The sequence below is a fragment of the Micropterus salmoides genome, unplaced genomic scaffold, assembly GCF_014851395.1.
Source record: "Micropterus salmoides isolate LMB-PRFRI ecotype aquatic unplaced genomic scaffold, ASM1485139v1 Ms_hic_scaffold_16, whole genome shotgun sequence".
NCBI lineage: Eukaryota > Metazoa > Chordata > Actinopteri > Centrarchiformes > Centrarchidae > Micropterus > Micropterus salmoides.
In genome coordinates this window covers 10,830,216-10,854,641 of record NW_024040707.1, presented here as the reverse complement: position 1 = coordinate 10,854,641, position 24,426 = coordinate 10,830,216, and the positions used below count along the sequence as shown (strand labels likewise).

Genomic DNA, 24,426 nt, shown 5'->3' with positions numbered 1-24,426 from the left:
ATTAAAATCACATTAGGAACAGAGATCTTCGCAGCCTTGACTGACTTCAATCCTTCAGCACTCTTAACTGAACAAAAAAATAAACGTTCCCACAATCATTCCTTTAGTTGAAGCTGCTGGGATAGTCTGTCCTACACCTACCTATTTTCCTTTATAATCATGAACTATTTCTTGCAGACAAATTGGTGAGTCTTGTCAAGAAAAAGTAAAAAGAAATGGAGTATGAATAAAATACAATACTTACGGGTCATTTGATTTTGGAATTAAAGTTCCCAATTCCTTGATTCGATCATTGATGTTGAACCGCCGCCTTCTCTCAACTACAGAACAAAAAACAAAACTAAACATGATTAGCTATTTTTATAGCGTAACAAAGAAGATGACACTATGGCAAATATATATGTATATACATATATATATAGTGACTAAAATTTAAAACTCACTCAAATTATGGTTATCCTTCTTCTGTCTTTCCTTTGCCATAGCTCTTACCTCAGCTTCTGAAACAAACGTTATATTGATCAATAAAATAGAATAAAACAGTGAAATGCAATTCTCAAAAATGTGCATCAGCTGACTTTTACATTTTGGTTGCTCATTTTTAACTATACGTACCCACAGGGAACCCTTCAGGCCTTTGATAGTTGTCAAATTTGCCACAGGATCCAGACTTGTCCAGCATGTGCATGATGGCTGGGGATTGTGAAACTATGTGACAGAAAATGTTTTCAATATCAAAATGTTCAGAATGTGAGTTACGCACAGTAAACATCCCCACACAGAGGAGAATTACAAGAATTGGACAATTAATAAAATGCCTTATTATGGGCTACACAAAGGCCTGGAGAGTAGAGGTTCATATGTATTGTTAGGGCCTTGATATTTTCAAAGCAACGGAGAAACTGAATGGATTTACTGTTTTTTTTCTCTCACAGATCTGTAAACATTTGATTGATAATTTTTAATGACAGAAACGAGGCATTTAATTGTTTGCATGTCTCTTGCTGTTACAGACTGTGCTGCTTACCGGAGTATTCCCTTTTGATGTTGGGCAGGTTGGCAGGGCAGGAGTTGCTGATCGTCAGACCTTGCTGGGACATACCCTGATTACTATACATGTCCATGAGATTAGCAGGCACAGGAATCTGAGGAAACACAGCAAAGACATTAAGCAAGGATCACCCCCCTCCCTGTATAGATGCTAATCATCATCACAAGATGAGCATGATGGGAAGGGTGGTGACATACAGGCCCATTACACAGAGAGAAAAGTTTAACAGATGTTATAATGCAAATAAGCGTGATGTCACTGTTAAAGGAATAGGCCTCACATTTTGGGAAATTAGCTTATTGGCTTTCATGCTAAGAGGTAAATGAGAAGGTTGATACAACTCTTATGTTTTTAGGTTAAATATAATGCTGCAGCCGCTTAGCTCAGAATGAAGACTGGAAACAGGGGGAAACAGCTAGCTCAGCTCAGTCCAAAGGTCAAAGAAAATCTGCCTAAACGCACCTCTCAATTTCACTAATTAACATGCTGTATCTCATTTGTTTAATTCACACATGCACACAAAAAGTGTAAAAATTACAATTAGTGGTTTTAAGCTGGGTTATGTTTGGGACTATATCTTGGCTGGTTGAAGCCTCTTCTGGTTGGCTGCCAACCTTACAGTGACGAGAGAACAATTTCTTTCAATTTGGGCAAACAGCTGGACATTGTTGCTCCACCTGGTAGCACAGCAGAACTAATTTGTAGCCATGTAGCTTACAGCTAAGGCAAAGCAGATATTTTGTTACCCAATTACTCAATATATAGAGAAATTGTTTTTTTCAATAGTACAATAAAATATCACTGAAGAAATGTAGTAATAGTAACTTTATCCCAAAACACACCAAATGAAACACTCTAATGTGGAGACCTTTAAAAGGGTGATTAGTGATTAGTCTAGATAAGAGTGATTAGTCTGTGTACAAGCTCAATGTTGAAGATGATTTGACGTAAGCACACATACCGTGTTAGCCATCTGAAGTCCTGGGTCCATCAGGTTGAGGATGTCATCACTGTAACTGGACTCCAGACTAATAATGTCATCAATTACATCATCCATCTAAAATAAAAGGGAGAAACAAAAGACATACAGATAAGTGATTTAATGAGCACAACATCACAAAATCTGTGTGTGCCACGGTCAGGAGCTGTGATAAGGCAAGGCAAGGCAAGTTTATTTGTATAGCACATTTCAACAACAAAGTAATTCAAAGTGCTTTACATAAAACATAAAAGCAACAGGGAAATATAAAAAAGTTTAAAAGCAACATAGGGAAATTGAAAAAAATACACATTAAAACAGGGTAAAATAGGACAGTAAAAGTTACAGTGACAATCAGGGTTAAAAGAGTTAAATGTAAAATAACTTTGATCCAGTTATACTCTGGATCCACCTGCGTGTTTACAGGTGGACAGAGGGTCCTGAAAATCACTTAGCACGAGATTTAAGACCACTTCCTTCACTCTGTTCAATCTCACTCTCAGTATCTTTTCACTCAATTACCTACTCATTTTTCACCGTGTAAATATTTAATTAAAAGCAATGGTAAGAAGAAAAGTCTTAAGTCTTAATTTTAAAGAACTGACAGTTTCAGCAGACCTGCAGTTATCTGGGAGTTTATTCCAGATATACGGAGCATAATAACTTAACACTGCTTCTCCTTGTTTAGTTTTGACTCTAGGGACAGAAAGCAGACCTGTCCCAGACAACCTGAGAGGTCTGGAAGATTCATAACGAAGCAGATCAGAAATATATTTTGGCCCTAAACCATTTAGTGCTTTATAAACTAACAGCAGGATTTTGAAATCAATTCTTTGACATACAGGAAGCCAATGTAAAGACCTCAGAACTGGAGTGATATGATCCACTTTTTTGGTCTTAGTGAGGACTCGAGTAGCAGCGTTCTGAATCAGCTGCAGCTGTCTGGTGGATTTCTTAGGGAGCCCTGTAAAGACACCGTTACAGTAGTCGGGTCGACTAATGATAAATGCATGGATAAGTTTTTCCAGGTCTTGCTGAGACATAAGTCCTTTAATCCTTGATATATTCTTCAGGTGATAGTAGGCTGATAGTAGACTTTGTAATTGTCTTAATGTGGCTCCTCAAATTCAGGTCTGAGTCCATGACTACACCAAGATTTCTGGCTTGATTTGTGGTTCTTAACATTACAGATTGAAGCTGAGCACTGACTTTCAATCATTCCTCCCTGGCTCCAAAAACAATAACTTCAGTTTTAGCCAGTGGGAGCATGTAAATGTTAAACAAAAGAGGCCCCAGAATGGAGCCTTGGGGAACTCCACATGTAATTTTTGTTAGCTCAGATGTGTAATTTTCAAGTCTGTCTAGTAATATGTTGTGGTCAACCCTGTCGAATGCAGCACTGAGATCCAATAATACTAAGACTGAAATTCTGCCACTGTCAGTGTTTAAATGGATGTCATTGAAGACCTTAACAAGAGCCGTCTCAGTGATGTGGTGTGGCAGTTATTTAGTGCCAAGAAAGCACTAAGCTGTTGAAAAACAGCTTTTTCAATGATTTTACTTAAAAATGGGAGATTTGATATGGGCCTATAATTGCTCATTAGTGAACTGACTAGATTGCTCTTTTTTAAGAGTGGCTTAATGACTGCGGTTTTCAGGGCCTGTGGGAAAAAACCTGAGAGGAGAGACATGCTGACAATTTGTAGTAGATCTGAGGCCATGCATTTAGAAACATTTTTGAAAAAACCTGTTGGCAGAATATCAAGGCAGCATGAAGAGGATTTCAGATCTTGTATTATGTCCTCCAGGTTTTGATGGTTAATAGAATCAAATTGTCTCATGCTATATGAACTGTTTTTAAGTGGACACAGGGACAAGATATATCCTGTTACTGACATGGAGGCACTGATTGCTTGTCTAATTGTTTGAATTTTGTCTGTGAAGAAGGAAGCAACTTCATTGCAGGCCCTGGTGAATAGAAGGTAGACACAGGAGGGTTGGTTAGCCTGTCGACAGTAGCAAACAAGGCACGTGCATTATTAGTGTTTTTGGTGATGATGTCAGAGAAGAAGGACCGCCTTTAGGACTGCATTTCTCAGTTCTAAATTATAAATACGAAATCTCTCTTTATAGATGTCATAATGAACTTGGAGATTTGTTTTCCGCCACCTGCGTTCTGCTTTACGACACTCTCTTTTTTGAGTTCTAACCAGCGTGGAATTTCTCCATGGAGATGATCTCTTACCAGAGACCGCCTTCACCTTGGCTGGTGCAATGGCATCAATAACATTTGTAATTTTAGAATTGAAATGATCTACAAACTCATGAGAAGGCGGGTGTCGGGGAGAAAGCCTCAATACATTGTTCACTAGTGTTTTCAGTGATATGCCGTTTTGTGATTACCACTGTTTGTACATTTTTGTGCACGCAGATAGCACTCTCAAAGAAAACACAAGAATGATCAGAGAGGGCAACATCAGTCACCACAACCTTGGAAATGTTAAGACCCTTGGAGATGACCAAATCCAAAGTGTGCCCCTTATTGTGTGTGGGCTCTGTCACATGTTGGGTCAGTCCATAATTATCAAGAGCACAACACAGTTCTTTAGTCCCTCTGTCCTGGGGGTTGTCAACATGGATGTTAAAATCACCAACAATAACCACACAGTCAAAGTCAATACAGATTATAGACAGCAATTCACCAAAGTCATCAAAAAGTAGACTCGATAAGGACACCTGCACTATTATCTTGGTCCAACCAAGTTTCAGTTAAAAACAAGAAATTAAGATTGTGAGTGATTATAAAATCATTGATTAAAAATGTTTTTCCTGCCAAAGACCTAACGTTTAAAAAAGCTAATTGTAGTGTGTTAAAAACATTATCTGGCCCACTTTTTTCAACAGGCTGCGGCTGATGAGGAATTACTAAATTTGCAGGATATGTTGAGTGCTTCCTGTTTTTTAACACATTCGCCATGCTTTTTCTGTTACCTATCAAGACAGGGATGGAGAAGACTACCAGCACACTGGGCCCTGGCTTGTCCTGGGAAGAGTCATGAGTGCTATTTTCCTTGTAGCCTGGACCCAGCACATATCAGACAGAGCTTACTGGGCTTTTTCGCCAATGCAGAGCGGGAAGGCGGATTGGGCGCTGTATTTGTGACACATGTGTCAAACAATGGTGCGGGGAGTAAATTTGGTCCCAGCTCTAACCAGGTCTTCCATGTGATCAGTGAAGTCCAACAGGGGGGAGAGGGGAGAAAGGGTGTCTGGAGATAAGGGAGACCTTGAAGGGGATTGAGGGGGGGTAGAACTCACCTCTTTCTCGCAGTTAGTGTTCAGGGTCAGTAAGGCCATAGGGCTGTTGGGAGCGCTGTTGCCCGGCCCTGGCGGCATGCCCCCGTGGTCAGAGGACTGGTTGTGGCAGGGTAAGCTCAACACCTGAGAGCCAAGCTTTCCCAGGTACCGCTTCACCTGCTGCTGCTGGGAGCGTTGAATGTGGTATTTGGTTGGGTTCTCCAGGTGAGTCTGGACCTATTGGTGGAAAAAGACGGAAAGAAGGTAGGAAAAGGAGTAGAAAAGGCAAAAAAAATAAAAGATATTAGTGGCAGGATACTGGATGTGTTACAGAAATGCTGCTGAAAAGGGAAAGTTCATTTCAAACAATCCTACTTTAAACTGCAACTATATTATTCTTGTAGTCATATTTCACGTTGTCTTTTATTAGATTAAAACAACTCTAATTATACCTCAAAGTCTCTCCCTAATATTGCACAGTATTGTATAATATTAAAATAAACTTGGCACAGATTTCAAAGCGCGTTCAATGTATTATGCATTTTTCTTCTGAGGCGCTGTCATGTGGTGTTATCTCAAAGAGTCTCAGTAGAAACAATTTCTACATATTTTCTTTAACTACTACCTTCTGCTTTTCTACATGTATAGTGCACAAACACAAAAATTACATGCACAACCATCTCTGCACTCCCCGGTTATGGATAGATTTGATTTCTGCGGCTCATTAATCCCCACACAGATGATCCACAACACTACTGCAGGCAAATAAAGAAACTTCAGAGACAGTGTTTGTCAGGCTGTAACACATTTTAAATGAAACAGTGCTGCTGTGTTCTTGCTCACATTTGGAGTCTATATTTAAACCACCCCATCTACTGCCTGAATTTTTCTGTGTTTTATAAAAAAAACGACAATATATATTTCATCACCAAATGTAGACACATCATACATTGACAAGCATGAATCAGCACTGTTGTGATAAATCAGCTGTATTGGTTTAAAGATTAGGCAGAATTTAATCTCATTTTGTCATGTTATTAATGATCTATAATTCAAGAAAATACCTCTTCTCCGAAAAAGACAGCCTTAGTTTTAAACATACCTCATAAGGTTGGTATCCAAGCATCTCAAGCATCTTTTACAGTAAAACTGGTCCGTCCAACAAACAAAAAAACCTTTAACTTCTATCTAACTAATAAGTGCTGTAGCTGCTTCCCTCTTGGGTGCACCAGAAGACTAACTCTGCTAGTATGACGACAGACACATCCAGCTCATCTTTTAAAAGGCAAGGAAAGCAATTTGTTATGCATGTCATGGAATCTCAGTGAAGGACAATGAGCTTTTTCAAAGTGTTGTTGTTTTATGTAAAATATGAATTTATTCCTTTATGGTGTATCACTTGATGTCAGGATGTGGTACTAACAGTTAGTGCCTTTGTTTTGCAAGGCCACCCCTTTTACTGAAACCTGCCTGGGGCTGTTACTTTGGCTCCTTTTTTTTAACCCTGTGGGTGCTACGCGTGCGTTCCCAGTTATACACAAAGAATAAAGTCTGTTACGTCCTTGTTTGGATCCATTCTCTTCACCTATGTTTTACAATCTCCATTTTGTAATTTGAAGAGCAACAGGGATCCCTCCTCTGTTACTCTTTCTGAGGTTTCTTCCATAACCCCCCCCCCCATAAATGTTTTTGGAGTTTTTCCTCATTTGAATCAATGGTCTAAGAATGGTCTAAGGACAGAGTATGTTGTATGCTGTACAGATTGTGAAGCACATGAAGGCAAATTGTGATTTGTTATATTGGGCTATATAAATAAAACTGACTTGTTTGTCTTTGTCTCTAAATCACATTTTTAATCAGCAACAACAGCAACAATCAACAACAAAACCAATGAAAAACAGCCTTGGTTACTTAATTTTTTAAACTGATGTATTTGTTCTGCTTAAGCCCAGAGAATTTGGGTTCATTAACAGAGCTGAGGAGGTCACAGGCTCTAGATGAACTCTAAGCTACTTTTGACATTTCCTCTGCTTCTGTGAAAACTCTGCACACTGCACTTGGCAGTTGAAATGATATGGTTAAATAATTAACTGACTCCCAACAGCAACTTCATTCTCAAAACGTGGAGTCTAAGAAAACGAAAATAATGCAATGACTCGTTCTAATCCTGAGCAAGGATACTCAATAACTGTGAAAACTAACTGCTAAAAAAACACGGCCATGTTGAAGATAACATAATTTAACTGAACACATGCACACAAGTCCACATGCAGGGCTGCAAATAATGATGATTTTATAAGCCTAAGATGATTTTCACATTGAAGGAATCAAAATTATCAAATAATTTTATAATGAACTAATCGTTGCGGCTCTAACTCTATCATTATCCATGTAATTGTCTGTGTACTCTTTGGAGAGCGACCTGTACACAAGTGTGACATAGTGACATTCTTTGCTTGTACCCCTCAATTGTTTTAAAGATTAAAACCAATCAGGTCATGTTACCTGACAGTTCTGTCTCTGTGACTGTCAAAAGTCTCCAATTTTAGTTTTCTTCCATGCTCAGATACGGTATCATTGTTCTGTAGGGGACACTCATGTGAGAGGTACATTAACATCCCGCAGGTGACTGACATCACCTTAGACTTTAAGTCGTCAATACAGGGTCGTAAAGCTGACACCACTAAGGGGGACATATTTACAGAACATTAAGAAGAGCCATTACAATAGAATCCTTTGGTCTTTACTTTCTTCTCATTAGGGTTTTGAAATCTTATTTACATTACATTTCCACAATTATCAACCATCAGCATACAGGCATTACTTTATCAAAATCTCAAAAAAACAAAATGATATGCTTTATACATTATGGGCCACAGTGACAAAGCATTTTTTTTGTCTCTTCTGTAAAAAATTTTTTTAATTTGTGATATTGTGTCTGTAGGGATTTGTCATTTGTATTTTGTTGACTTTTTTTTTATCCTTCAATTAATTCATTAATTGTTTGGTGCAGAAAATAGTGCAAAATTAATAAATGCTCATCACAAAGTATTTAGCCTTAAATTATTTGTTTTGTTTGACGAACAGTCCAAACCTCAAAGATACTTAGATTTAGATCACAGAAGATAAACAAAAACAGAAAATATTCACATTTGAGAAGCTGGAAGTAGTGATTCTTTTTTTTTTTTTTACATTTGACTTAAACAATCTACTATTCGTTTCATCTCTGAGTTAATTAATAAATCAATTAATGTATCTGAACAGTATTCCATTTTAGTAAATTGAATGTCTTTGAGAATTAGTTCTTAAATATTTAATAATTTAAATATTTTCTTGAAAGCCAACGTTCCAACATTTTAGGCGAAAAAGAGTGACCCGAGCTGCTTTGGCAACTTTTGTTACTCTGAAGGTCAGGTTTACAAAATATGTACAGAAAAGTACATTTATTGGTATACAAATATTAAAGTATGGTTTGGTGTCAGCTTTTCTATCTTGTTTTCTGGATGTTTGACATCTGTGGAGGCATTTGTATTTATCATTTCACCAATTTCTTTAGCTTGTAGGATCACTCGACTACTTAAAGGTTACCTGCATGTCTTGCCTCATGATAACTGATGAATTAATAATAATCAAAACATTTTATAACAAAGGTCCTCTTGTAAATTGAGTTATATAACTTTTTTTGTTGCAGTTTTGCCAAATACTGTTTTCTATGGATGCCAGTGGATCTAAAAATACAATCTATACTTATATCTTCAGGTATAGCATGGAGACCTGGACAGCAATAGATACCCTTACCCTTCTAAAAAATGTTATGTTTCATTAATTAGATTAATAGGTTGCATATGTGTACAATGTGTTATCAGTGCAACCACAGCATTATTCAAATATTTATTATTGTTATTATTGTTATATATTTAATATTTCACAAAAAACGCAAAGATAAAGAAGAGTCTAAAAAGTCAGACATTTGTAAAGCAGAAATTAGTTTTTTCCCCCTACTGTCCTATCCTGCTGATCATCTCACGACCCCCTCAGATTTATCTCATTACCCCTTGGGGATTGTGGACTACCATGTTGGAAACCACTGCTGTATGCATACATGTACAACAATATTTTTGTTATACACAGACACAAAGACCCACTGAGTCAGTGTATCTCTCTCTCTCTCTCTCTCTCTCTCTCACACACACACAGAGTGATAGCTGTCACTGTCTAAAAATAGAAGCAAAAACACTGTTAAAGCCCTGGCACTAAGAATAGAAACAAAGAGGTTGTTGAGCCTGGTATGTGCACAAGAAAAGTAAATTTAAAAAAGCAAGACTATATAAACCCACTACTACATGAGATTCAGCACGTTTAACGCTGCTCAGGTCTTGTCCTTTGATTTCCTCACCATGAAATTATGTTTAGAGCTGAATGTCTGTAAAGATTCTCAGTCATCAAAGTCATAGTTCATCCACCCAAGGTGGGTTAAAATAAAGGCTAACTGGACTTGGTTTGAAGCGAGTCAAAAATGAATCTGCAACTCTATTGATAATCAATTCATTGTTTAATTTTCAGGCAAAAATGCCAATCATGTCAAATTGTGAGAATCCGCTGCTTGTTTTGTCTTATCCGATAGCAAACGGAATATCTTAAGATTTTGTGGTTAATCTGAAGATGTCAGCTTAGGCTGAAGGGGACAATGCTCACAATTTTGAGCAATAAAATCGAGGAATCAGCAGATTCATCGATAATAAAAAATAGTTGGTTACATGACTAAATTGATTTACTGTTGAAGTATTTTTCTTTGCTGGTTTCAGCTTCTCAAAACTTTTATATTTGTGCTTCTTGAATTGTAGTACTTACTTCATTATATCTTCTACTTACTATGTTAACTGTAATGCACCAACATACCAAAGCATATTCCTTGTATGTGTAAACCTACTTGGCAAAAAAACTGATGCTGATTCCGATGTTTGGGAAGTATTCTTCACTATTGTCTAACATTTTATAGACCAAAAGATTGGTTAAGTAGTTGAGAAAATAATAAGCAGATCAGTCTATTGTAAAAAAAAAATTAATAATCATTAGTCGTAGCCCTAAAATTAGTCTAATTTATACCTCAAAGATCTTGTGTTTACTTAACCAGCTGAAACCAGTTAGTTTTGTATTTACATTAAAAAAGCAAGCTTGTTCTCGTCTCCAGGGATTTCCTAAATTATAACACATAATTATCTGATTTCACTGCCCTGAGTTCACTTGAGCCCCCTGGGGGCCACAGAACTCAGGGTGGAACATCTTGGCCTTGTCAATACATACTGTTGCTTTTGTTAAGATGAACTAGTCTGAGGGTGAAAAAGTATCTGTTTTTCAGGACCTAGGAGAGTGAAAAAGGATATTTTTCATGGTGTGAATACAAAGTCTACACAGAGTGGTCTTTGTCACGGTCTATAATATATGTATAATATATGGGTCCAAACATTGTGGTGTTCACATATAAGTATTGGTCTTAGATCTATAAAAGCCGTAGATACACTGTGATATATCTCTAACACTAATCATTTCAGGCTTGTGTGAGAGCCAATGGGCAGAGCGATGGACGATAGAGAGATCTCAAAGCCAGCAGGGCTTGAACTTTACTTTACCCAACTTCACTTAATGTACTCTTTCCAAAATACACTGTTTGGAAATGTGACATCAACTGCTAACTCACAGCATCTGCAACCACAGCAAACAAGACATCTTGTTGTTTATCAGCTCGTTTTTAGCCATCAGCAACCCAGAGGGCATCAGCAACACAACCCCCCAAAAGTCAGAGACTCTGCAGAGACACGCACAAAGAGTCCTGCTGTACTGAGAGAGGAGACTGATTTTTTCTTACTTGCGTGCTTTGGGCATTCCATGATGGTAATACCGGGGTACATTAAAAAGAATGCTCCCATTTGCTATGCAGACTAGAAGAATAGGCCACTTTGTCTCACAGTTAAGCTGCTAACGTGCTCTCTGGAACTTGCAGACAACAACTGTGATGCTAATGTGAGCAGCTACATCAGAGCAACCTGTGATGTTCTCCGCCTGACGTATCTGTCATGCTATCATGCAAAAACTTGGCAAACGACTAACAAAATACAAACCTCGTGTCCTTAAACAATTAATTTTGTATTAAAAATTGAATAAAAAAAGCTCTGACGGCGTGGTTTGCTGATGTATTGACTACTTAATTTACACCTTTAGAAAGCTAATAATAATTTTCTTTGACTAAATGTATTAAGTAATATTAGCCAATGTAGACAACAATGCACTTAAGATGATACTGTATTTTTATTTTCATGAAATTAATACACTGCACAATGCACAGAAAATTATTTGTATACAAAACTGTACCAAATATTTAGTAAGGTATACAAAGGGCTTGTTGCATTCATTCAGAAATCAACCAAAATTAGATATCTCTGTATACTTTCTGATGCATACTGGTCACGAGCTATACTGACTGTATAATCCAAATGAAATGTACATTTTGTACAGGGTTGAGGAGTACTTTGTTCTTTTCATGGCTTTATAAATCCCTTGACATTTTTTCTTCTAGAAATAATTTTTTTTAACCCTTTTAGGAAGTCATCCTACATAAATTTCAAAGCAGCGTTTTTCCCCTCTTAAATATGCCATGGAATGAAAGCAGTGGGGGCTAATTACGAGCATTCTTCACTGAATTAGCGTGTGGTGTGTGGTAAGGCTGTGCTCGCCTTTTTCTTGATCCCTAAACTGATCCCATACTTATTCCCCACAAGGTTAAAGGTCACTTGGTTAATTAAGGGTCCAATCAGTCTTTAGATAAACTCATCTGAGCTTAATGTTTGCACTTTTTGAGGTCCAGCAGCTCTGCCTGGTACCCCTGAGCTTTGTGTGGACTCTGCTAATCTACCCACAGACAGGGGAGCAGGTTAACCCAGCTCAACAGCGCCAAGCTGGAACGACCTTTTCATTTGAAGACTTCAGTCAATGAAGAATGTCTGTAAGCTCTCGCCAAAGCAGAGAAATTACTCTAACTTGATGTATTGTACACAGGGCGAGGGTTCGGGGAGGGGGCTCCCTAAACCTCTCAAAGAGCTGCAGATTAGTGAGAGTAAGTAATGTTTATGCTGCATTTGGAGGGCAATGTTTTCAATAGATACACTGTATTTGTCCTTCACTGCTGGCCCATGCCACACACATCTAGGGTGATGAAAGTGTGGCTAAGCAAATAACCGTGAAATCTCTGAATGTGTTGTGGATGGATTTAGTTAAACAAAGATTACTCAAAAGCTCAGAGTATATCAGTACTATATACTGTACCTAATGTGTGATTATACAATTAAAACTTTGATGTCTCCTTTAATTAAAAATCCTCTTTTTCATTAAGGGGTCTAAACAATAATGATAATACACAACCTGTATAGCAGCTATATTATCTTTTTAAATGCAATATTTTAAAACAACAATGTATGTGGTAACATTACTTTTTTATTAGCCCCCACTGAAGACATTATTAAGTGACTAAAGCCTTTGTAATTTAAAATTTGAAGATACTTTTATCATTATCATCTTGGAAAGTCAAATGCAGAAACATGATTATATATTTGTACAAATATTTCCTAATGTGTCACAAAAAATCAGTGTACTGAACCCCCCCCCAGAAATATGCCAAAAGGCTTCTTGGACTTTACTGGAGAAAAAGAAAATATAAAACAATATACGAGTATGCGTTTCCATCATCTTTGCAATGACGTGAAACCAAAAGTACAGACAACTGAGACTCAAGCGACGCACTAAAGTTTTTTGTCAGGAACACCTATACAAAATACTTAAATTCTTTATATTGTTCAAATCTTTCCACACAATCACAATCACATGCTGAGCGTTTTATACTGTTACTCACCAAAATAAAGGAAAATGTACTCGAACAAATGTACAGTGTGACCATGTGAACACATAATAGCAATAACACACAAATTCAGAATAACAGAATAACAATAACATGTTCACGGCTCTCTCCGAAAACACATGCAGAAAACAAAAAGGAAAACTTACCAGACTGCCTTTTTAAAATGTACCCTCAAACACAACGGTCTTTACTTGCACAGAAAATCTTAACAGTCTCCTGTCCCTCGGACTGCCAGGGAATCAAAGCTATGAAAAGATGTGAATCTAGCTGAGCAAATAGGATTAAAGATGGCTAAATCCAAATGGCTGGAAGCACAGCATGCATTAAAGAGGAATTCTCTCAGGAAAGATAATCCCCATATACGCATTTTAACACACTTCACTCACTCCAGTGTTTTTTTTACACACAATCATAGTAAAACCACGATTTCCTGACTGTCCACACACACGACTCAATAAACCCTATAAATACAGCGCTGCCTGGGCCATTCAGACTGTAACAATGACACATACAACTTCTAATTCCAGAGGTGGAAACTTTATACATAATACAGTAATAACTTTGACTAATCATACATACTACCGCATTCCCTCTTCTTCGCTGCCATCGCAAACTAGAACCACGGCTGCTTACCTTGAGCACCTCCATTGGCACCTGGGAAGCAGGCGGTAAACTGGCTGGGACACTGACATTGATGGCAGGGGTCTGTGCTGCCGTGGTTTGTGGGTAGTGGGAGGCCTGTTGCCTCTGCTGCTCCCGCCGCTCCTGCTCCTGAAGCTGCTCCCGCATCAGCTGTTGCCGCAGCAGGATGCGTGATGTCATGGCCGAGGAGCTCAGCGGGGGCTTGGAGGAGCTATGCTGGTCTGACGGGATGCTGCAGAGAGGAGAGAAAGATGCCAGATAAGTGAGCAGAGACAGATAGCGGGGGGGGGGGGGGGGGGGGGGGGGGGGTAAAGAGGGTATTGGAAAGGTGAAGCAAATAGAGCCGAGTAGACAAGACAGTGATAACAGAGAGGGTACAGAGAGGTCAGACGGGGAAGGAAAGGTCAAGAAAAAGAGACAAGAGAGGAGAAAGATTAGCAGGAGAGGAGAGCAGAAAAAGTAGAAGAAGATGAAGGGAAGGTAGACGGAATAAAAAGTTAATTTGAGGATGACTGAAGGGGCAGAGATCAAAGGGAAAATTGTAATTGTGGAGCTGCAATGATTAGTCAATTAACTGACTAGTTTGTTGAAAGAAAATTAATCTGCAACTATTTAGATAATCTCTTAATTGTGTCATTTTTAAAGCAAAAATGAACATTAGCAGATTTCAGCTTCTGAAATGTAAGGATTTATTACTTTTCTTTGTAATTTATGATCGTAAAAAAATGTCTTTGGGTTTTGGACTGTTGGTCAGACATTTTTTTCATTTCTACAATAATAATACTACAAATGAAACCACCTCAGTGTCAAGGCACCAATTAAACTATCAGATTTTGATCATTCTGGAGAGCAAAAAGCTTCCAGCTGCACTCACAGAGCTTTTTTGTTTTACATTAGAGAGAATTAAAGACATAACAAAAAAAGAGGAACCATTTTTCATAAAAGCCTGCCTCAGTTTTCCCACTCTCTTAAATTTAGAATGCTACTCCCCCGACAGAGTCTTGCAGTCCTAAAATAGAGAGACTCTGCTGAAGCAGAAGTTGTCGGTATGAAGCCTTCATCAAGTGAGTGATCCTTTTGACAAATCTCAGTAAAACGTCTGGCTAATCCAGCTGTGCAGTAATCGCACTAATTAGCCAGTGGAGTCAAATACAGCTTTGGTGTACAACGTATTCAGTGGGTGTTGAGCCCTCAACATACCATAATCCCCCCCCCCAAGAATTATATATATAATCTCATTGTCTAATGCCACACCCACTGAACCCTGCACAAGAGCAAAAATGTGCTGTGATATAAGATAAAAGCGCATTTTCTGACCGTTATCTACAGTCAAATAAGTAAACACCCAGCACTTTTTTTTTAAGATTACCATAAACAGTTCCATTCATTTCTTAAGACAATGCTGACACAGATAAACTGATTATTGATCCTGGATAAATCAATTAACAAGTAGATTTTATGGCTGAATTGCAGTAGAACAAAGACTGGAGCTTGTTCTCTAAAAGTACTGCAGCAGTTTGGGTCTCTCAATCTGACAGCTACTTTACTTTTTGGTCAAGTTTCTTTGTACTTCACCCAATACACCAGAGTGAGGTTTAGTGTTCATATGCATAATTCCTTTGTCTGAGTGACTTTGGGCGATTGTGCTTCCTTTTATCCAGTAAGTTTCAAACAAAAGTCACTGGATCTAATGTTTTTGTTCATTTGCACTGCCAGGGCTGAATCCTTTGATTTTCTTTTAGTTCTTTAATCTGCTTCCCTGTTTGAGTGTTTGAATTTGAAGAGGACTGTAGTATTTCATTTTCCTTCTCGTTTCCAGTTAGAGTAAACAGAACAAGTGAATTAAATATATATATATAGCATTTAAAGATAAAGATGTGCTTTATGATCTTTAACATATTACTTATTAAAAAACCTAGGGCCTTTTAATTTCAAATGTTACAAATTTCTTTTTAAACAAATGTAACATTTTATTTTAATCTAATATCATTGAAAAATGTACTAATTACTGGCAACTTCACCTCGTCTCTTGATGCCACTGTAACACACTCACACTCACATACACACTGTACATTCAAAGGTAGCAGTGGAGGAAACTAACAGTTTCGAGGTACTTTACTTATAATATTTCCATTTCATGCTACTTTATACTTCTTCTCCACTACAATATAGGTAAATACTGCAGTTTTCACTACAGTTACTTTACAAATTCAGATTAATACAAAATGCAATCAACCACTAAATTATGATGTATTATTATATAAATATAAATTAAGCTTCCCATTATGTAGTTAAAAACATTAACATTACACATGACTGCATCAATGATTGTAATCCAATAATATAATAGATATTATTCTGAAATAATGGGTGCTTTTACTTTTTTCACTTATAATACATTATGATAGTACTTACTACTATGTACTTTTACCTAAAGGTACCCCGAATTTTTTATGAATAAGTTCCCATTTAAGTATTGTGCATGCACACAAGCATGCGGGCGCCGTGATTAACATCCTGTCTTTAGTGTAGCATGGATACAAATACTGCAAGATTTAAATATTCAAAATATCTGCTTTGTAAATGTTTTGTGAGAAGGGAAATGCACGCATCATGTTTGTTAGACCTCAAGGATGTACACAATGTGTTTTGGTAAGAAACACTGAATGCAAACTTCACTGACTTTTCTTTATTCAAAATACAACATAGATGTTTCTTTTTTGCTGTCTGTATTCATGTTTTATTGATTTTGACTCTACTAAAAAGCAAAGCTCAACATATTCAACTTGAAGACTCCGAGACACTTGAGTATAAAATATCTCTGTACACGAAGGTTCATTAACAGCTTTCAACTTTGACTTTTCTGATTAAAACATGTTCATACCCTTTCAGTTAATATGGGGGACAACACATTTGTCACCTCAAACAATCCAAAAGCGTAGCAGACTGTTGAACAGCTGAAAACATCTGTTGTCTTTAACCACAATCCAATTCTTTAGTTATGGCTTCAAAATCAGACAATACCGACTTCCCCACTGCTACTGTACATACACTATAACATACAGAATCATTTTTTTCAATGCCTCGGTGAAATTATCCAGCATTGCATTTAAATTGAGTTAAGCACACAAATCCAGGAGAGCATTTTTTTTAACTACACCTTGTGAGACACATTTACCTTTACCTTGACTTTAGAATAATAACTTAATAATTATAAATAATAATGTAAATGTTTTAAAGGGATCAGATTACAGTGGTGTTGTGAGGCTTAAGAAGGCAGAAATCTTGACAGTAACCCAGCAGGTGCTAGATTATTAATACTGATATTTGAATTGAAAATCCTTTGAATTGATGGATTTTTTAAGCTATTTAGGCTACAGTTTTTTTTAAAGAAAATAACAGAATTATTTACAGTAATGTAAAATCAAAACATGTCTTTTGCTTTGGAGGTAACGGGTCATAAACCAAAGCATCAGCAAATAAAAATCTTGACCTGCTGGTGGTGCAAAAGAAAAAGTTGGGAGATCACCAAAGTTATTAGGATTCATCTTGTGGGCTCCATAGATATCTGTACCATATTTCATGGCAATCTATCCAGAAGCTGTTGAGAGATTTCACAAAACATTTAAAGAATTAAAACTAAAAATTGGTAGTGCTAGAGGAAGCGTCACGGGATCCCCAAAGTACAGTTACAATATAAACTTGTCAGCTCTCTCTGGTGGACAAAATATGTAAAACTGCTGAAAAATGAATCAAATCTTTGCTTTTTCTACACAGTAATATCCTGTCACTTATCAGCCGACACATACACCAATATCAATATAGCTGTGATAATCTGTTATCGTCTAATAAAATCAGGCATGTTGATGGTCAGGCTGTTTTTGACACAATTTTAAAATAAATGTCACAAAGTTTCCCACATCAACCCCATAATAGTCTGAAGTTGAAGAGTTTAACTACACAGGAAATTCACACCAACATGTTTCAAAATAGAGGAGAATGGATTATAGCTGAGATCTATTGAGAGTTGTAGCACCTCATGATTTTCTTTAATACATTCCTGATTATCACATTGACCTGTGTGTGTTTGTGTGTGTTTGTGTGTGCATGCATGGCCAGAAGCCTCCACTTTTCTCTCTCTGTTTCCTCCTTCCAACAGTTTGATGGCTTTTTGCCAAACAGACCACTGAAACACATAAAAAGCTCTTTTGTCCTTTTTAACTTTTTCACTTTTGTGTGTGTTTGTGTGCGTGTGTGTATGCACACCTCCTCTCATGTTTGTGTGTATCTCAAGGAAAAAAAAAACAACAAAAAAACAATGGCTGCACAGTGTTGAAGAGCCCCACCCACCCAACTCATGATTCCTCTGATTCTGCTCACTACGCCACTCCATCATACTCAAACAGTCAGAGTCTTTGATACAGGTTTTAATGACAGATAGACAGACAACAATGAAACCGGAAAATAAAGTAGCTTTGCAACCCGAGAGAAGAGACACTAAGCAATAGCTGTGTTTACATGGACCCTAATATTCCACTAATAATTGGAATAATAACCCAATCAGAATACAAATGCCTCATTTACTGCCTCAATCGGAAGAGACCAGAGCAATCCAACCAGATCGGAGGGAATTTTCAGTTAGATTGAGAAGGTGTAACCCTTTGAAAAAATACCGAATTGCGATTATTTGACTGATATGATTTGTGATATAGGAGGAAATTATAATTTTTACATAATTATTCTCATTTTCATTGAAAAACACATTTAAATGATTATGGTGTGATTTTTGCCAGGATCTGGACCAAATAAAGATGTTTTCTTAACTTTATATGATGTGTAGGCCAGGATATCTCAGCAGCAGAACAATATTTCATTTAAAATATTTTGAAACACATTTGGCAAATATTGCGCATCCCGCGATTTGAAAGTTGCATTAGACCATTTTGTGATTTTTATTGTGAAGTTTTAGATTAATTGTTCATCCCTAGTTAATAGCTAGCCAGATAGCTCACTAAACTTTCCACATTATCTACCCTGTCTACCTGAATCCATCTGAATGCAGCCTGCAGAAACACAAACAGTCTCTCTTCTTCTGTTATATTTCCGGCAGATTAGACACTTCACAGCCAGCGTTATCACTTTGTCCATGTCAAAAAAGATCTGATTAAATGCTGCGGGGCATGTCAATGCACATCTTAGCTAATTAATTTATTTAGCGTCTATGTAAACAGTCGGAATCCCTAATTGGAATTATTTCAATGGGGTTGAAGAAATATTGTCCACGTAACAGCAGCTAGTGTTCAGTGCAGCAGTCAGAGTCAAAACACTAAGCTGTTAAAGGAAAATAAAATGCAGAAAAGACACACTGCATCACTAATAATACTGCTGGTAATTGACTGCAGCTAACAGCTCTGCCTAATGGACAACAATGATCTAACAACAACCTCATCTAAAAACTAATGGCATTACATTAAGAAAGAAATATTGTACTGTTACAAACAAACTTCTTCTTAAAACCATATTGTAATTATCTAGGTATTTGTCAGAGTGACAAAACATATTTATATATACTCTCTTCTTTGTTGTAAATCACTAACCAATGAAGTGTGCTTGTTTGACAACTAATTATAATTATTACCCAAAACCAGTTAAAGCCACAACTATTAAACACAAAACACACTGCACAAGGACCTGAATCTGCTAAAACTATGATTGTATATACTCCCCACACATAGCTCTGTGCACACTGTCCTTCATATTAACATGTATACACACCAATATATTCCAAAATCATGCCTTAAAGCATGCCAACAATATCACAGATGTTGAGGCACCATACTCACAGAGAGTCAAATGAGCAGGGTCTGTACACTTGCACTCCTACGGCCTCCATATTTGTTTGTTTTTTCCTGAAGGTGCACCACCCGCCCTTGGAGAGCAATGAAAGTCATGCTGGTGGTGCAGCGCTGAAAGTGTGTCAGAGGGGGGAGGCTCCAGGGCCCGGCCTGAAATCTCCAATCGCCACACAGAGTCCCAGGCAGAGGACCAGCCCCGTCTAGTGCAACAGCAGAGGAGAGGGCGAGCGCCCACTGGAAACACACCATCCATCAACACGCTGCTTTAACACCACACAGATACTGTTTCACTTAGACATGTGTCGCCACTGTTCAGTGGGCAGCCAACTTTTAGTTGCTGTCGTGAACAAACGTACTGTAAAAATGTCAGCTTTTCGTGAGCTGTGCAACAATCCTGTTTTAGCTTTAAGTCCAGCTCCACTCAAAAATGTGTTTTGCTTTTTTCTTCACTTTCATGCCTGAGCTTAACTGTGCAGAAATGTTTGTGCAGAGTCTGAAGGCTGTTTTTACACTTTTCTGCTGAAGGTAAAATAAAATGTATTTGCATTTACATAGATTCTGAATTTTTCTATGAGCAAGAAAGAGTAAATATAACTTTGGGGATTTTAAGTAGGTCGTTGGACTTTTAACACAGACATCACTTACTTTATAACTTAATATTTTTATGTCTCCAAATTCAAAACCAGTCACATGATTTTCAATGGACAGTGACATTTAGCACATTATAATGTTTATACTCCTACTGACATGTTCCCCTGCAAGTAGAGAATATTCTTCAGTTTTCGGGGCAAATCAAGTCTTTTCAAATCAGACTGAATAAACAATTTTAAAAAAGTTCAAACTGACAGTAGCACATGTTGCACACTTACTACGCACAACAACTAATGTTCACTTTTAGCATAATACATCTGACCAATACATAGGCGTACTTGGTAAAACATCATGGCCACACCTTTTGGGGAGAAACAACGCAGAAGATCTTACAGATTTCAATGCAACTGAGGCGTTTTTGTATTGTATTGTCTGGATTTGTTTTACAACCTGCAACACAACCGATTTTCTGCACTTTCCTGTTTTTTTTTCTTAGTATGATTCTTTCCCAACCTGCAACCTTCCAGTTTCCAGGTTGAAGCCAACCCTGAAGTAAGAAAAACTGCAATTCATCGAGTGGCCACTTGAGGCTGGCTGAAGAAGGGAGTCAATCTCCTTTGACCCTCATGTTAAAATGCCCAACTTTACAGCTGAATAAAACATGTTTACAGGCTGGTTCAAAAAATAGTTTTAGTGCATATCACTAATTTTGCCCTTCGTGACAACTGTGAGGGGGGTGAATTTTGTTATAACTCATCTGTTTAAATTATATTAAGCCTTAAACTTCTGCATTATTAGGGGCGTGGCCGCTTTGATTGACAGGCGTCTCTGTCTGCTGTAACTCCTTGCACTCGGTCCGCCGTTTGTTAGCCTCAGTTAATACACGGAGCTCTGAGGCTCAGCCTGTTGGAGCCTTTTGGACATTTCTACATGCAGATACCGGATGAATAATGGCAGGCTGTCCAGTTTACTGGCGAGAGAACCTCCAGGAAGTCTGTGCTCCAGTTGGTGAGTGAAATTCCTGCACTTTATTTATGTGTTAACAATATTTAACAGATATCTGCTCATCACGCTAATTAGCCAGATACAAGCAGCGCCTAGCTGCTAACGATGCTAAGTTAACGGGAATTAGTGTGTTCTAACCGCAGTTTTTAATGAGTCAAAGACAAGTCAGCAAAAAGAGAGAAGCCAAAATGTATTAGATTAACCTTAGTGTTAGACATTAGGGTAATAATGCTTTGAATAATGCGTCTGTGTGAAGTTGTAAAGGCTCAGCTCTCAGTTAGCTGACGTTATGTAAACTTTACAAAAGGGCAATGTGGGATTTAGCTACGTCCTGTAACGAAGTCAGTGTTCAGTTAGATACTAGTCAGATACTATTAAGTATATAAGTGGCTGCCCCTGATCCCAATGGACACTAGGGGTTTAAAGGCAGAGAGCCAAGCGGGGAGTGGCTGCGGACATCTGCCTGAAACTGTCACACCAGCTTGCCGAGGAGAGCCATGCACCTCCGAGTGTAAAGTTACTGTTTAAAAACGATATGATATTCTTTGTGGGGTTCATCAGTGGGGATGATTGAAGTACATATTGAAGGATGTTTATAGTCATCAATAAGTTATTACACTTAAGCGAAGCGAAGTGATAACTGCGTTTGATCAGCGACGTTTCTGATAAGGAGCTTAAGAGCTGGATGTAACTAGGGCAATGGTTTAGTTAGGGCGAGAAATTAGGTGTGTGAGAGCCAACTCTGAGTGTGTTTGGTGAATTAGAATTTGCCTGAAAAGGTAGTACAGTACAATAAAAAAATTTAAATTAGGTTCCTTATAATAAACATTCAATAATATCTGACTTGAGTAGTCAGCAGGTGTCTAGCAGCATGGATTATTATTGCACAGAGTCCAGCAGAAAACCGCATATTGCACATATTAGTAAGCAGTGTATTTCACAATGCCACCCCTAATTAGAGTTCGGTAGCTTTATAGCTCTTTGGAAGAAGCTGCTTAACTGGCTACCCATTGTTGTCTTTACAGGTGCCAGAGGAGCTGATTGCAGAACCCTCCAGATGTGATTTGCTGTGTCCAGCTCTACAGGAGATAACAACTCCAGCTTCCAGCTCTTCAGCTCCTGCTTTGTGCAGCCTTTTCTTTTACTCACAACACCTGAACACTACTGATGTGAAATTATGACACTGGGTTCTTATCAACAGATTCTATCATTAATATCTCTTACAACACATTATTTCAAGTCATACAAAACTACTTTTACATTTGTAACCTTTTTAATATTGATGTTATATATAATACTTATAATTATATATTATAAATATTATAAAATTGATCAGACTAATTATACATATAATAAAATCACATCCTTCATTCATCATCAGTTTCCCGTGTTAATTGTAAATAGTGTGATCTAAACTCAACAATATATTCTAGTTAACAGCTGTAAATGAAAATATTAAGATGTTTTTTATAGGTTTTCTTTTGGCTTTTCCCCTCTCCTTTATTGAGTTATCTCTCTTTTTTATGTTCATGTAACAGGTTTGCAAAGTGAAAAAGCCCAAAGTCCAGCCCAAAGGGAGTTCTCATCTCCCACAGAAAGCTCTGCTCTGAACCGCTTGAAAACAGCTCGTTTGTAGTCCAGTCGTTTCCCTTCCTTCACTGTGACATCACAATGAAAACGCGTCATAAAGCTTGCCAAGTGGCTAACGGGGGTCAGGCACGCCTTCAAACCAAGCTAGTCTGAGCGGAGGCCCTTTGGCTCGACCCGCCTTTGTTTGGTTTTCCATTGTAGAAATGTTGTACCTGTACCTGCTTCCAGGTACTTTTTTTCGTATCACCTCACCTCCGTCGAGGTTCCAGACGAGCTGAGGGATACTAAAATGTAACGTGAAAACACGACAGACTGCTGATTGGTCTAAGAGAATATACACTATTCACTGCATCATCATTGCTTGCCCCAGACAGAGGCCAGCAACAGAAAGTTTTATATTTTACAGTTTTTGTATGTAATTTCATCACTAAATCCACTTCTGAGAAGTTTTGAGGTGAGAAATCAGCTGTGTAGATTTCGAATATTGACAGTTTTACGAGAAGTGATGGCGAAACAAAAATTGTGCTTAAATATTTTCGGAGTTGAGGAGCTCTGCAAGTGACTGCGGGGGAAGCCTGTGCCAACCCACAGGAGGAGCTGGCGAGGCCGACCAGCCGCCCGCTCACAGAACCCTCTGCTTCCGCCATCACACAGACCGCTGCAGCAACAACGGCAGAGGAAAAAACAGCTGTAAGGTTTTCATACCGCTTATCTGTCTTTACATTCTGAGTAATGTTTAACTTAAAAAAAGAGAAAGCTTTGTGGATCGCTGGTGTGTGTGTGTGTCTCTGGGTACTATCTGCAATGGAAAACGGAGCAGGGCCGAGTAGAGTAGAGTTGCCGATATGAGTTTGCGCTATGGTAGCAATTTTTCATAAGAACACCGGCAACAGTTCAACATTTAGTCCTAAAAGACGATGCTACTACGACTCTGTTTGGGCCTGGAAATTCACAATCACAACCTGTAAGTATGCTTTATTGGTTGTGAATTAAATTTAAAATAAACACGGCAATGTAACTTCACAGACAAGTGCGGAGTTGTTGTAAACGTTGGCTAACACAGCTAAAGTTATAACTATATTGCTACACCCGGTGTGAAAGCTACTGAGCAAATGTTCAAATTGTTTGGCCAATTTTTATCTAAAATTGAGTTGAAATATGGTGATTTTTGTAGTGGTTTATGGTAAGATGTGGAACAATGATGTTGTGTGGTTGTGGACTTGTGAGTAACTTATACCATCTGCTAGGTTACGCTCGCAGTCTGATGCGGCTTTGATTTGGATCACACTACCTTGTTTCTTACGACCCGCGTCTCTGCTTCTGATTGACTAGTAAAACCTTACCTGGGAACTGCTCATGTGCAACTCCCAACAAAGATTTTGTACAAGCAAGATGCTTCACTCTGTAGCTCAAGAGCGGAGCGAACAACACACAGGGTGAAAAGAGGAGCTGCAGCAATGTGCAGTATGAGAAAAATATGGTGTTTTTTGAAAATTAAACCATGTAA

General features: G+C 38.0%; 1 protein-coding gene across 3 annotated transcripts in view; it reads right to left on the bottom strand.

Annotated features, from left to right (window-relative positions):
- The window catches only part of LOC119906062 (microphthalmia-associated transcription factor-like), a 53,628-nt gene that overhangs the window by 7,613 nt on the left and 21,589 nt on the right, over nt 1–24,426 (bottom strand). For 2 of the 3 annotated variants that reach the window (XM_038723563.1, XM_038723561.1), the window contains exons 2-8: nt 13,870–14,110; nt 5,349–5,564; nt 2,013–2,108; nt 1,028–1,145; nt 616–708; nt 444–500; nt 245–320 (exon numbers count right to left, since the gene is read on the bottom strand). In XM_038723563.1, the coding sequence (XP_038579491.1) occupies nt 245–320; nt 444–500; nt 616–708; nt 1,028–1,145; nt 2,013–2,108; nt 5,349–5,564; nt 13,870–14,110 (897 nt within the window). The remainder of the gene's footprint in view (nt 1–244; nt 321–443; nt 501–615; nt 709–1,027; nt 1,146–2,012; nt 2,109–5,348; nt 5,565–13,869; nt 14,111–24,426) is intronic. The other variant, XM_038723562.1, reaches the window with a different exon arrangement.